The 12,961-nt window shown below is 36.3% G+C and overlaps 1 protein-coding gene across 1 annotated transcript in view; it reads right to left on the bottom strand.

The window, feature by feature from the left end:
• The window catches only part of LOC103810874 (gamma-aminobutyric acid receptor subunit alpha-1), a gene marked incomplete at its 3' end in the record, with an annotated part of 34,787 nt that overhangs the window by 21,714 nt on the left and 112 nt on the right, over window positions 1-12,961 (bottom strand). Inside the window, exon 2 of the mRNA XM_009083800.1 lies at window positions 9,097-9,245. Within this exon, the coding sequence (XP_009082048.1) occupies window positions 9,097-9,245 (149 nt within the window). The remainder of the gene's footprint in view (window positions 1-9,096; window positions 9,246-12,961) is intronic.

Here is a 12,961-nt window from a genome sequence, read left to right as displayed (position 1 = left end):
CACTGGTAACAGACATGTTGAGAAACACACGAGTTTAACCTGCCCCTTCCTCTCCCCTCCCTCTGCACACACCTGGGATCAGTCACTTCTGAGCATATTGGCATTTTCTAGGGTACACATAACAAAATATTCACCCAGGATGGCATATATCAAAATAACCCTGTTGATTTAAATATAGCTGCAGGGAGTAACACCACCTGGAGGCAAGAATCCAAACAGTGTTGAGTGGAGCTAACCCGAAGCTTTCCGAAGTTCCAGTGACATAAGTCTGAATATATTCCCTGCTGTGCTGTACAAGCCAGTGTAGGGGTTTGGGTAGAAATTTTAAACATGGAAGGAGGGATAAATTTCTGAAATAACTTTCAAAAATTAAATAAATTGAGAAATCTCGATTAAAAGTAATCCTAAAGAGAAGAGGCTAACAGAATAGTACAGGTCTAGTAAGCAGAAGTCATGGACCCAGCAAAACTTTTCCTAAGACTAACAAGTATAGGTTTAGCTATTTGTACAATGCTATTTAAATATTGTAAAATACTTCACTAAAACACCCTACTTTAATACAACCCTTTGATTTCAAAAGACTTTGGACTCTTTAAATATGGTTTGTTCCATCTAGCAAGAAAGTTCTGACAGAAGAGAAGCGAAATTAAGGAATCAAGGTTAAGCAGCCAATAACAACATATATTTCTGTATCTGATGCAGAAGTTCTAACAAGAATCAGTATTCCACAATGCACATATGGGCCTTTCACTTTAATTCAAAAAAGTGTGCAATGTCTAAATATATGTAAATGTAAGCAGTCTAAATGTTTATTTTTCAGATAAATGTTTATAATAGAGACAATAAAATATGTCTTTTTGTGAGACAGCAAAAATCAGGATGTAGTATTAGCTCTGATTCCACCATCATTCTAGGAATGCAGTGATGACATGTATTCATTCTGTTAAGGTAATCCAAAAATTAGGTGGCATCAAAGGTAATCTCCACGACACATCAAAAAAGTTCAAGGTTGAAATTTACAATGTATTACTCATAATTACAGAAAGTAAAATCCTGTGATATAGCTGAATTGCCTAATAATATTATTTTCCTTCTTTATGATATAACAGCATTGGAGAGGCTGAAATTCCTCGTTGGGTGTCCATTTAAATTAATGTGTAATCTTATAATTGTTTACAAGCTTTTCAATTGACTTAAAGAAATTTAAGTATTTTCTTGATATCCAAATGGCTCTGGACTTTAAGAAGTTCATGGTGTGAATTTAACCTTCTCTAACGGAAAGCAGCATATGGTTGTTCAGAAATTAGTTGGCTTGGAAGGAAAAGTGTTCTGTCCTTCAGACCATCACGGTCACAAAAGCTCAAGAGGCTGTGGTCATGTATGAAACAGCTGGCAGAAGAAGAAAGTGGAAATTTCACAAGGTCCAGTAAAACATGGCTGAATGGACTCCAGCTACTGAATCACCTTTGCTTGAGACTGAGAAACTAATACCATCTTGGACTCTATTAGCCTTTTACATGCTGAAAAGTGACTCTCATCTTTCATCCTGACTCCCCATCCCTCCATCTACTTTCCACTGAGGCACTTCCACTGGCATCATTAGGAGACAGGAGATGCTGGAAGTTCTTCAGCCACAAAAGATTATCCTTCCAAAGTCCCAGCTCTGAATGAGACTCAGTATAATTCAGCTAACTGCACACACCTTGCACAAACACAGAATATGCTCTTTGAATCAGAAGCATAACATGTCCTGTTATCCTGAATTCTGGCTATGGGAGGTATGTGGTTATAGCAGAGAGGTTGAGGCTTAAGGAAATCACTTAACGGAACAAAGGACATAAAATGAAAACTTAAGCCTTTATCAGTAAGACTGGAGAGTTCCAAGGGAGTGGAAAAAAGGGCTAATGTTTTTCATTTCTATGTAACATTGAAAATAATTTAAGTGACACACAAATCATAAGTAATAATAGAAAACTCAGATTGTGAACTCACAAGAGTTTGTGTTATGTTCATACTGATTACACTTTTGCAGTGTACCTAATCCCAGGTCCCTTCAAATGCAGATAAAACCTGTATACACACCAAATGATTTCTTTTTTTTTCTTTGGTATGTTTCTCATTTTCATGAGCAATGAAAAAGTGTGTATCAACACACAGAAAAAGATTAGCCTCTCCAAAGCCATATGGAAGTTTTGAAATTTTTGTTTACTGTTTTACTAATTAGATGATTCAACTGTGCTTTGTTAAGAGCTTCAGAAGTTGTGAGTCACTCCTGCACAGGACATGTGTTTACTCATACAGTTGGGATATATATTTAGAATCAAGGTTACCCATGTTCAATTTGCAGCTTGGTCACCATGGGAAGGATGAAATTGTGCTTCAAATGCTCCGAATGCATTTTTCAGGAACCCCAAATCCTGAGCTATCTGCAAAAACTTCACAACATCCCTTAGAACTAGAGAAAATTCTATGTCATTGAACAAAACGAGCTCAAGTCAGGAGCTGATCAGACTTGCTGAAGATAAAGCCATCAGTTCTAAAGACATATTAACCATGTCTCTGGACTATACCATCTATCTCATGAACCAGAACTAAGTCATGTAGGGGTATCTGTAGAACACGTAACAATTCCAGTAAAATAAACCCAAGGAAATTATTAATGACTTAGTGGTTTTACTATAAGGTAATCATAGGGTCGAAGTAGTCAGTGACCAGCAAAAGAGTGAGTACCACACCTAGACACTCAGGAACACAGCCTCAGGCAGCTGAGCCCCATACAGCTATGGAAGCACCAGTCAGCAGCAACTCCTGTCCCTTTATGGCTTACAAATACTGTGTCTTGCTAATGATCCTGGACTAACATATTAGTAACAATAAATATTTTGATTTAAACACCCAGGGATCTCATTACTGCTAGAATTGTGATTGGATTACAAATTGAGAACAAAATAAGAAATACAGATTTATTTAAACAGCAGGAAATAGGCCTATTTATCATAAGAGACTATACATTAACTGCTTCCCTTTATGACCTGCTGGTATTTGAGCACAAAGCTTATTTGAATCGAAGGTTTTGGTGGTTTAAAGAAATTCCATCTTTCTGGTAATGCACTTTTTTCCTCCTGCATGTCTCGTGTGAGTGTGTGCTATCATTACTAACGTGGACGATACTTTTCCTATGGTTTTGAATGAAGGGAATTTCGATACGTGATAGCGTACGCTATTATTGCTAAAGAAAGTCATGTAGACTAATCATTCCAGCCGCATCCTGTGAAGTATTTTGATTGAAGAGCCACAACAAACACACTCATAAGAATTTTGTGCTGTTGCTTTTTAAGGGTAGAGACCAAAATGTAGAAGAGAATGCTGTCCTGTGATTACCCAGCTGTAGTCTGTGCTGCTGTGAAGGGTTTACTAGGAGCTGCGCAGTGTCATGGCAGCTCTCTGCAACAATTAACAGCTCAAAGCTGCTCCTATCCTCCCTACCTCCCTACTGTTGTATAAAATCAATTCTCCTAGGGTCTTCTAAGGCTTTTTACATTTGCCTTTGCATCAATGTTATGCCTACGCAGTGGAAAAAAAGATCAAAATCAGCCCTTTCAATTTTTACAGAGTTAAGTGTAGCATCTAGTCCTTCTTTACTTACAGAATGATGTGTAGGGGTGAGGTATAGGACTGTTTTTTATTTAGAGTAGAGTCATTTAGGTTTAACCATTTTATTACACAAACAGGCCAAAACCATGCATTCCCTAAACTTTACATTAGTTCAGGTATGATAAAATCCAACAATTTCCACTGGGACCTCAATAACCCAGGGGTAAGTTTATCATGTTTATAGATAACGTTCTCATAAAACTAAATTTTAGAACCTAATTAACATAATACTGTGAAGTTTATTTCCTATCCCTTTAAATATAAGCACTCTGTGGAAGTAATGAATTGCCTGAGATGGACTGATGTCCCACTTAAGGACAGTCACACACAATTTTGATAAACATCACACAGGAGAGATAAACAAATGCCTTTTACCGATAGCATAAACCAAGTACAATTCTGCTCAATACTGAAATAACGTTGATAATCTACTTGGGATGATCTAATGGGCATTCGACCCAACAATAAAAGCAAATTTAATTTAGGAAGATTCTCGTCTGCCAAATCAAACCCACTGTGGTTGTTCTTAGTTCTGTATTAACCTTTCTACTACAAAATCCCTCTCAAAGGGATAAACCACATTTACAATTATTCTAATTTAAAAGGTTACCGACCACGTGATATCCTTTAGTTTTAGGGAGGGGAGATGTGTTCTGCAAAGGATGATAGCCTTAGAAAATCGGTAGCTGCACCTGATTTCATGTTAATGAATCTATCACCAAATACAGCCCACTCTATGCAAGTCTTCCCTCCCTCCACTGTGGCACTTCAAATCTGTCATGGTAGCATCCTAGGGCTCCTCTCTATGCCCCACATGAAGACAACCCAGAACAAAAGGGAACAGCATATCCACTTATCTGAGGAACTTATTTTTTTCCGCCACTTTTCATTGCTTCTGAATTCTTTTAAACTCCCACTCTAGACACAGTGATTTACTAGGTGAGGTCACCAAACATTACTGTGGCACTTCAAATCTGTCATGGTAGCATCCTAGGGCTCCTCTCTATGCCCCACATGAAGACAACCCAGAACAAAAGGGAACAGCATATCCACTTATCTGAGGAACTTATTTTTTTCCGCCACTTTTCATTGCTTCTGAATTCTTTTAAACTCCCACTCTAGACACAGTGATTTACTAGGTGAGGTCACCAAACATTGAGGTGAATTTCTTATTTCACTTTGGCACTATTTGATCCTTCATTTTCTTCAGGATTGCGTATTTGAGTAGAGATTGGCATCTCTACTAATTAGCCTATTTTTGATCACCTATAGTTCTAGGGTCCAGAGAGTTTCCATAGGAAATTATGCTATTACCTCAGCAACTTCACAGTTTATTTTACCCTTAATGTCTAACATGATTTCCTCTTTTTCAGCTTGAATTCCTCCTCTTTGCTTTTTGTAAATGATTATCCTCTCACACAGTTAATAGGTGTCCTCTAGTATGATTCACAACATTTTTACGTTCATTTTGAAAATTCTATTTTCCATGCATAAATAACTAAATGTAACTATTTGTCCATGTTTATGGATGGGTACACAGATGCCATTTCCTAGCAATGTCTGACTAAGTGACTATGCCTGCATAGGAAGGGCTGAAGCAACTAAATAACATCATTTATATCAATAATTATTGATAAGAGGTGCGACTGTGCCAATGCATAACATGGTGCTACATGTTTCTTATACAGAAGAATCAGATTAATTTTCACCACAAGGCCATTTTTTGAATAATGAGCACATTCAATCACTATAATTCTTCCCTGTGGGTCACTGACTCCATTTCTTAATATTCTGGTTAATGAGAAATAATTCCTTCTTTGTTTAATGGCAAAATGCTCAGAGCTGCTCGCTTAATTTCAGCTATGGCCTTATTGGGTTATCAGATGAACAGTAATTTTCATTCCCATGCTCTTTATGGAGCATTTGTGATTTTTAGTTTTCTTTCTGAAGTAATAACTCAAAAGGTCTAAAAAAGGGAAAGGAAGGAGTTAATTTTAATCTAGCACTGATTCCATGCATGCTGAAAGAGTGATTCAAAATTCAGCACCTCTAAATTTTTCATTATCTTAATGCTCCACCTTTTAACTTGGCTTTCCCATGAATATATAGGATAGCTCCTACAATGAATTTTGTAATAAGACCTCTCCAGAAGCTTGTTCTTGCCTTCATGGTGCCTCATCTGCCTCACCAGGATATTTCCACCAAACAATGAAACTGTTCAGCACACTAACAGGAAGTCTGCAAACTTGGAATAGAGAAATATCACCATGTTTACTTCAAAAAGGAGGAAATTACTCCTCTAAGTAGGTAGACCCAAGATCATGATCAAACTCTTTTCAGAATTCATTACAATATTTCAGTAAAAATAGATATGTTTTTGACACTGAATTCATGCATAGACATAACCACAAGGAAGGAGAAACAAACTTCCTGAAGAAACTCTGTCATCTACCTTTTATTCCATAGGTGAGAAAGAGAGAAATTGGTTCTCCATTCTGTTTCTGTTCATGCACACAATTCTGTTTCTGTAGGTGTATAGATTTGAAAAACTGCACTAGAGAAGAAGAGGTCGTACAGGGATAACCAGAGTTTTCTGCAACATGCCCCTTTCTGTGGGAGAAAGTAACTGTACCACGCATTGTTTTACCTCATCTACTGTTTCTAAGAAGGCATAGAAAGAACAGAATAGACAGTTTTGGATAACTGGAGAAGTGCTATAGTGCATTCTGTGATACACAGATTTATACTGTGCCCAACAGCATAAAAATTATCAGTATAACACATTCATGAGGGTCTCTGGTCTCTTAAATTCTCTGATAGCTACGTCACAAATAATATGGAATGAATGAGTTTTAGACCTAATTCTGTATATCTAAAAATGCTGTTAAACTGGTAGATTTCTTAACTTTCTTTTGAGAGCAGGTGAACATTGTGTTCTGATTGAAATATTTAATAAGCCATCACTGATGTTGGGAAGAAAATTTTTTTTTTCATATACAGGTAAGGGCACTGTATCTGCTTTTTCATATACATTTCAAAATTTCCAGCAACAGGTCATGCTATAATTGAAGGTTATTGAACTTTCAACTCCAAAGCCTATGCTATATATGGTATATTGATATGGATTTTTCACTATTTTTATGTATGGAACATTTCAGAATACATTTCCCCATTATATCAAATGTCTAAATCAACTGTCAAAATGGAACCACCCTGAGGTGCTTCACTCAGATTTAGATTTAGATACCTCAGCAAGAAGGTTTTGAAGAGGCTCATTTCCAAAATCCTGAGAAAACCCTTTATTATAAATTGGTACCAGGACTGAAAACATTGGCCTACATGTTTGTCCCTAGTTTTTGAAATCTATAATTTATGTTTTTTGAATAACACATTATTCAACAGTGAAAAGAGTAAATCTACTTCTTACTATATTTGATTTCAAGCATTAATTTACTGCCCACAATTTCATCAGATGTGGGATGTTTTTTAAAGCCATGGTACCCTGAGTTCTAGTGTTCAAAGCTGACAAACATAACAGATAAAATAAAATTGCTGATCTGACACTGTGAAACTGCAATGCACAGCAGGAAAATTATGATATTTGAGGTTCTTGGCTACAGGCAGGAACATGCAACACAATTCAGAAAAGAAGCGATGTAAAGATTATCTCAACTTCTCTAACCCTTAGTTAAAGAAACTACTCCAATCCTTCCTTCCCTCCACCCCATATTTCCAATACTCCACTCTTGCTTTTAACAGTCATGTAAATACATATTTAATTTTGTGAAGAGACTAATTTCCTTCTATAGAAACAGTTACATTAAACATCCTTTCTGGCGGGAGTAAATTTTAACTGGAATGAATGATCCTTTCATGAGTACAACCTTTGAAGTCTGGATTCAGAAATATATGTATAAACATGCAGACACAAGAGTCGATATTGATGTGCTCAGTTATCTAAACTGCAATCCAGAGAAAGAGAAAAACATCCTTTCCCTGCATCTCCCTTTGTTTGCTCTTCTAGTATCTGTTAAACAAATCATAATAGCTACAAAACTCATATAAGAAATCATCACATGCTCAGATTTTTCTTGTAGACATGCACCAGACTCTACACAGTTTACAGAGTTTCATTTATTTATTGCTTTCTCTGCTCTGTTTATTTACTGTGCTGTAGCAGCTGACTGAACTGCACAGTTCCGTTAATCAAAAAGTAAGGAGCATCTATCTCTGCACTAGGCCAAGGGTTTACAAACAAGCAGGAAAATACTGGTAGATAAAAGTAAAAAGTGACTCTTATTTTGTTGTTTATTACCTGAAAATGCACACAAAAATTACAGACATTTTTAAATGTGTTCATTAATACTTTATAAACTGAATTTTATCTTTAGCCATTCTTCACAGTCAGTGAAGTCAAAGTATTGAAGAAGCTGGCTCACAATTCAAGAACTGTTGCAAGATGGTAGCCTCAAACCACAGAACAAGCTTGTGCCTAATTACCTTCAATTTCATCCATGGGAGACAGTATAAGAGTTCTCAATGTAATACCCTGTTCTTATATTGCAGCTCCTCTGAGAGTGATTATAGGAAACAGTGTGAAGCATACTTTGTGGGGTGGGTTGCTTTGTTTGATTTTACCTGAAGAGTCCAAAAGGAAAAAAAAAAAAATAAAAAGACTTCTGAAAGAAGTAAAGCAAAACCTTTCCATGCACTGGAAAGAACAGATTTGTGCTTGTTTGTTTAGAACTTTCATGCTCATGAACAGGGAGCTTTTAAGGCCCAATTTTGGGATCCAGTCCCAGTAGAACAAATCAAAGAGCAAACATAGGAATGCTGGTGAGGGCTAGGCTTTGTAACAATGTTTTTATAAAGATATAATTGCTAATGGGTCATGTGTTTTTATGCCTCTTCATTATGGATTCAGCACCAAGAGCAGAAGAAAGACATTTTTATCAAGCTGTGAAAACAAAATGTTAGAGAAACAAATCCTGACATACCTAAGTAGAAAAAAAGCTCTTACAAACTACCCTGAGACTTTTATGACTAAGGCAGATTGATGCTTTCACTTTTAAAACCAAATCTTATGAAGATAGTCATAGATAGATGTGCTTTTTAGGCCTGATTTATAAACTTGCCATTTGTCAGATTACAGGTCATATTTTATTATCTTTTACTCTTCAGACATTCAAAGCTTTAATATCCATTCAGAGGTCTTCTTGAATTGTGAGCCATTTTCTTCTTCTTTTGGATATGCGTGAGAAAACTGAGTAAGTGAGAGGCAGGGAAGGCATGGCTTATTTTGCAAAAAGAAATGCTATTAGATTTCAGCATTATTTTATCTGTGTATATAAACAGAATGAAAACAAGCATATACTGGGAAAATAATATTGTTTTAACTGACTTTATCTAGCATGAAACCTTGAAAATCATAATACAACATACCTCCCAGTCCTGGTCTCAGGCGGTTGTCATAACCATCCAGCAGACGATCCAATATTCTGGTAAACACTGTGGTGTTGTCTTTAAGTTCATCTTGTGATGAGGTTTGTCCATAGCTGAAATACAGAACAGTTAACACTGAAAACCAGTAATCCATCAACAACCTTACAAAACAGTAATACCAAAATCCATTTAATCTTGCTTATACTGATTTATGGTCACATAACCTCTGCCATATAACAAGATTGTAGTGTTTTATAGGGATTTTTCACATTTATATTCTCTTCTTAAATTGTAAATTCTTTTGCATCATAGAAAATCAGTGCCTCCCTATAAATGGTGAGCAAATAGAACAACAGTTCCTTAATGTTTATTTCATTACTCATTAATGTTTATAATGTGCTAGTATGTGTGTTCCTCAGGAAAAGGCTCATTTGTCAGCAAAAAGTAATGTATTTAATTCATAATAGTTATAAAGGGTTTGCATACAAAGAAAGATACAGTAATTTAGAACACTGACACTTAAGTACTGAAAATAAATCCTGAAATGTACAGAGGTATCTTCTTTTTGTGAATATAGGAGTAGATCAAGTTAGTCTGCACCTTCATAGATCGATATATCATTTTGCTTTATTTCATCCCTCATTTTCCTTTAGCAGTTAGATTTGGAGGAATATCTCTATCTTTTCCTTACAAATGTGTAATAAAACCATCTGTTGATATGCAAATCTCTCATGCCTATAAAGCTTTGCTTACAGATCCCTAATGTATATCTCTAACTCAGCCAAAGGTCCTGAAATTTTACTTGAAGAAGGATAAAATTAAAGCTCTTTGAACTCAGCTACCAAAATCTTACTTCCATCAATACAAATCAGAATGAAATCCTTGGGCTTAGTGGTTTCTCTCTGCTGTAGATGACATCAGAATCAACCTTTTTCTTAAATCTGAAACCTTTACCTAATACCCTGTCACAGATGATTCCCTTAATCATAGATTACACTTGTCTTAAAGCCTAACCCAGCACCGTTTTTTCATTCATTTCTGGGAAGACTTCCATTACAAACACATGTAGTCATCATGACTAAAAGCAAAAGCACTGCTTTCCAAAACATCATTTTGTTGCACACATTGCTACTGAACTGCATAAACAGTGCAGGGCCAAAAACTTCTGCTAGGATCAGGTCTAGCCACAAAAGTGACTCTTCCATTGGCCAAGCCGTTACCCACTGGGCGATACGTGGGTCTCGCTGCTCTGCCAATCACTCTGCTCCAACCAGCAGAGACCACCTCAGGAGGACTATGCTGTTACATGAAATTATCTGGTTCTATTAAAATACCTCTGAAAGGATTTTCTGTAAGCTGCATCAGCCACACATCCTGAGCGTATCCTACACGTATATTCCATACACAGAGAGAAGGAGGAAAGACACCTTGAATATAGGTACTCTGGAAATGCTTCCAAGTTTATTTTGCAGTAAAATTTGTCTATGTAACACTACAAATTCAAATTAGTTTCAGGACTGACACCCATAGAAGTTTTACTAATTTTGGGTCTATTTCCATAGGATGTGACTTTGTAGAGAACAATGTTTAGAGTTTTTTTAATGTATATAAACCACTGTTTCCAATGAAGAAGACAAAATCTCTAACAGTTTTAAAAAATACTATGAATTTCCTCTAGCCATATCATACCATTTCACTGAATAAAAATATAGGTTGATTTACATTTACTGTCCATACCTCAGTTGAATTTTAAGTCACAGCCATTAGTATTTTTTATACTTCCTATGTGTTACCAAATAACAAGCTCTCCTGCTGTCTCCAGCAAGCATTATCTTTCAAAGGATCTTTCCTCATACACCTTCTGTAGAACTGCAACACAGGACCTTTCACTGGATTCAATTTTATGTTAACACTCATTGTCAGAAAAAAAAGTTGCTGTACATAGATGTCTCAAGGATAGCAGAAGGTCATCAGGATTAAGGTGGAAAAAAAGATGTAAAATCACTTGAGAAATTTTAGTGGTAAATAAATGAGCATGTTTGCGAAGAGGCATCAAAAAGATGGACTGGTGGCAGTGCAGTCAGACAGGCTGCAATACAGTGCTCTCCTTCCATGCTGGGAATGACATTTGTCAGTGCCCTTACCTGTTCTTCCCACCATTTTAGCAAAGGTAAGAAGCACTGTTAGGGCTGGGTTTAACTGACATATGGTCACAACAGGAAGATTGTGAACATTTGTGCACAGATGGAGTAGACTGTAACTCCGGAGGATTGTGATTTTTCATTCAAAACACACATATTACAATAGTTCTAATGCTGGGTTTTTTTTATGGTAACAGGAGTGACGTGGGAAGACTGTGTCTTTCTGTATCACTTTATCTAACTCAGCAATTATTTTTTAGCATAAAGCATTAACAGCACTCCAGAGGGAAGCGCAAGGGAACTTACTATGACAAAATGGCTTTAAAACCAGATCTATTTCGTGCAAGGTTTGTACATTTTGAGGGAAAATGACTGTGTGCAATTGTGTTTTCACATTAAACCCCAGTATAATAAAACACTGTGCACTGACTCCATCTACAGGTCATTATAATACTGACACACCACCCAAATTTTAACCACTGGTCTGATGCCTTTTAATTCTCACGTTAAGAATGCACATTCATCCATTACAGCTGTAATAAATACGTGTACACAGATACACGTACACATAGCTACATCACAAACATGTTTTCATGAAATTCTCTAGCTAGGCCAGATGAAGTACTTAGTGAATGCTTCAAATCCCACCTTTCTCAATATACTATAAAAATAAAGGTTTTCGTTCTAAAACATCATGTTTATTCAATACAACAACTGTTACATGAATCATCCGCTTTGTTTTTTTCCTTACAGGAAGTGCTTGTCCAGATGAACCTGTGCCCTTCGCCTACTCCATTCTATTCAAAGCCTTAAAAGTAACCAGAAAAGAAGTTTCTCTAGAACTGGGAATGCATAAGGAGACATTATGGAGATCAAGGTACAAGCAGTTCTTTTGGGGATCACTACTGCCAACACAAAAGCTCTACTGCTCTTTGGTCATTAGTATCATCATTGACAGGACATTTATGTGTTTAAAATACAGACATATATCTGAGACCCTTCTCTAACATTCACTGAATTGTGAATTGCAGAGAGTACTTCAAGTATACTCCAAACTGCTTTATAGTCTTTAGTTAACTAACCTACCAGTTGTTTGATGAGGTGTTGTATGATTCCAAATTATTCTTAATACTATTTTTAGATTAGGATTTCAACCAAGATTCCACAAACATTCAGTGCAGCATAGTCCTTCAAACAGAACTGTTACGGACTTTGAGCTTACAAATTCTTCTTCATCCAACAGTTCCCCTTCACCAGCAAGGTCTACTTCAGATTTTCCATGCAGCTACTAAGTTAGAACACAATCCTGATCAACAAAGAAGTTAAGTTTTGCCTCTGCTTGCAGGAACAATAAAGTTACTAAATAGGGCTTCAATGAGATTAAAATAACCCTTGATTATACTTTGTTCCCCTCTAAAGTAATTTGTATTTCTGAGTAGCCATTATATAAAAGTAGAAAAGGTTGCACAGGTGTTTAAGAGGTAGTTTAGTTTCAATTTGTCTCAGAAAGCTTTTGCTTTATTTTTTTCACAATGCTGAACAAAATGTCATGCAAACAAACTGTAGATTTCTTTCAGACTTCCCTTAGTTAGATTTAGCTGGGATTTGAGTGAGGATTACCTTCCCCCAATACACTTAGTAGTAGTGCAGCCCATGCAGTATTTGACTTATTCTGCTATATTAAATTAAAGGTTTCTAAAGTATGTTGGTGCATTAAAAAATAT

The sequence above is a fragment of the Acanthisitta chloris genome, unplaced genomic scaffold, assembly GCF_000695815.1.
Source record: "Acanthisitta chloris isolate BGI_N310 unplaced genomic scaffold, ASM69581v1 scaffold18680, whole genome shotgun sequence".
In the NCBI taxonomy this organism is placed as follows: domain Eukaryota; kingdom Metazoa; phylum Chordata; class Aves; order Passeriformes; family Acanthisittidae; genus Acanthisitta; species Acanthisitta chloris.
Note: the sequence above shows the minus strand (reverse complement) of the source record. Positions and strands in the feature narration are given on the sequence as shown.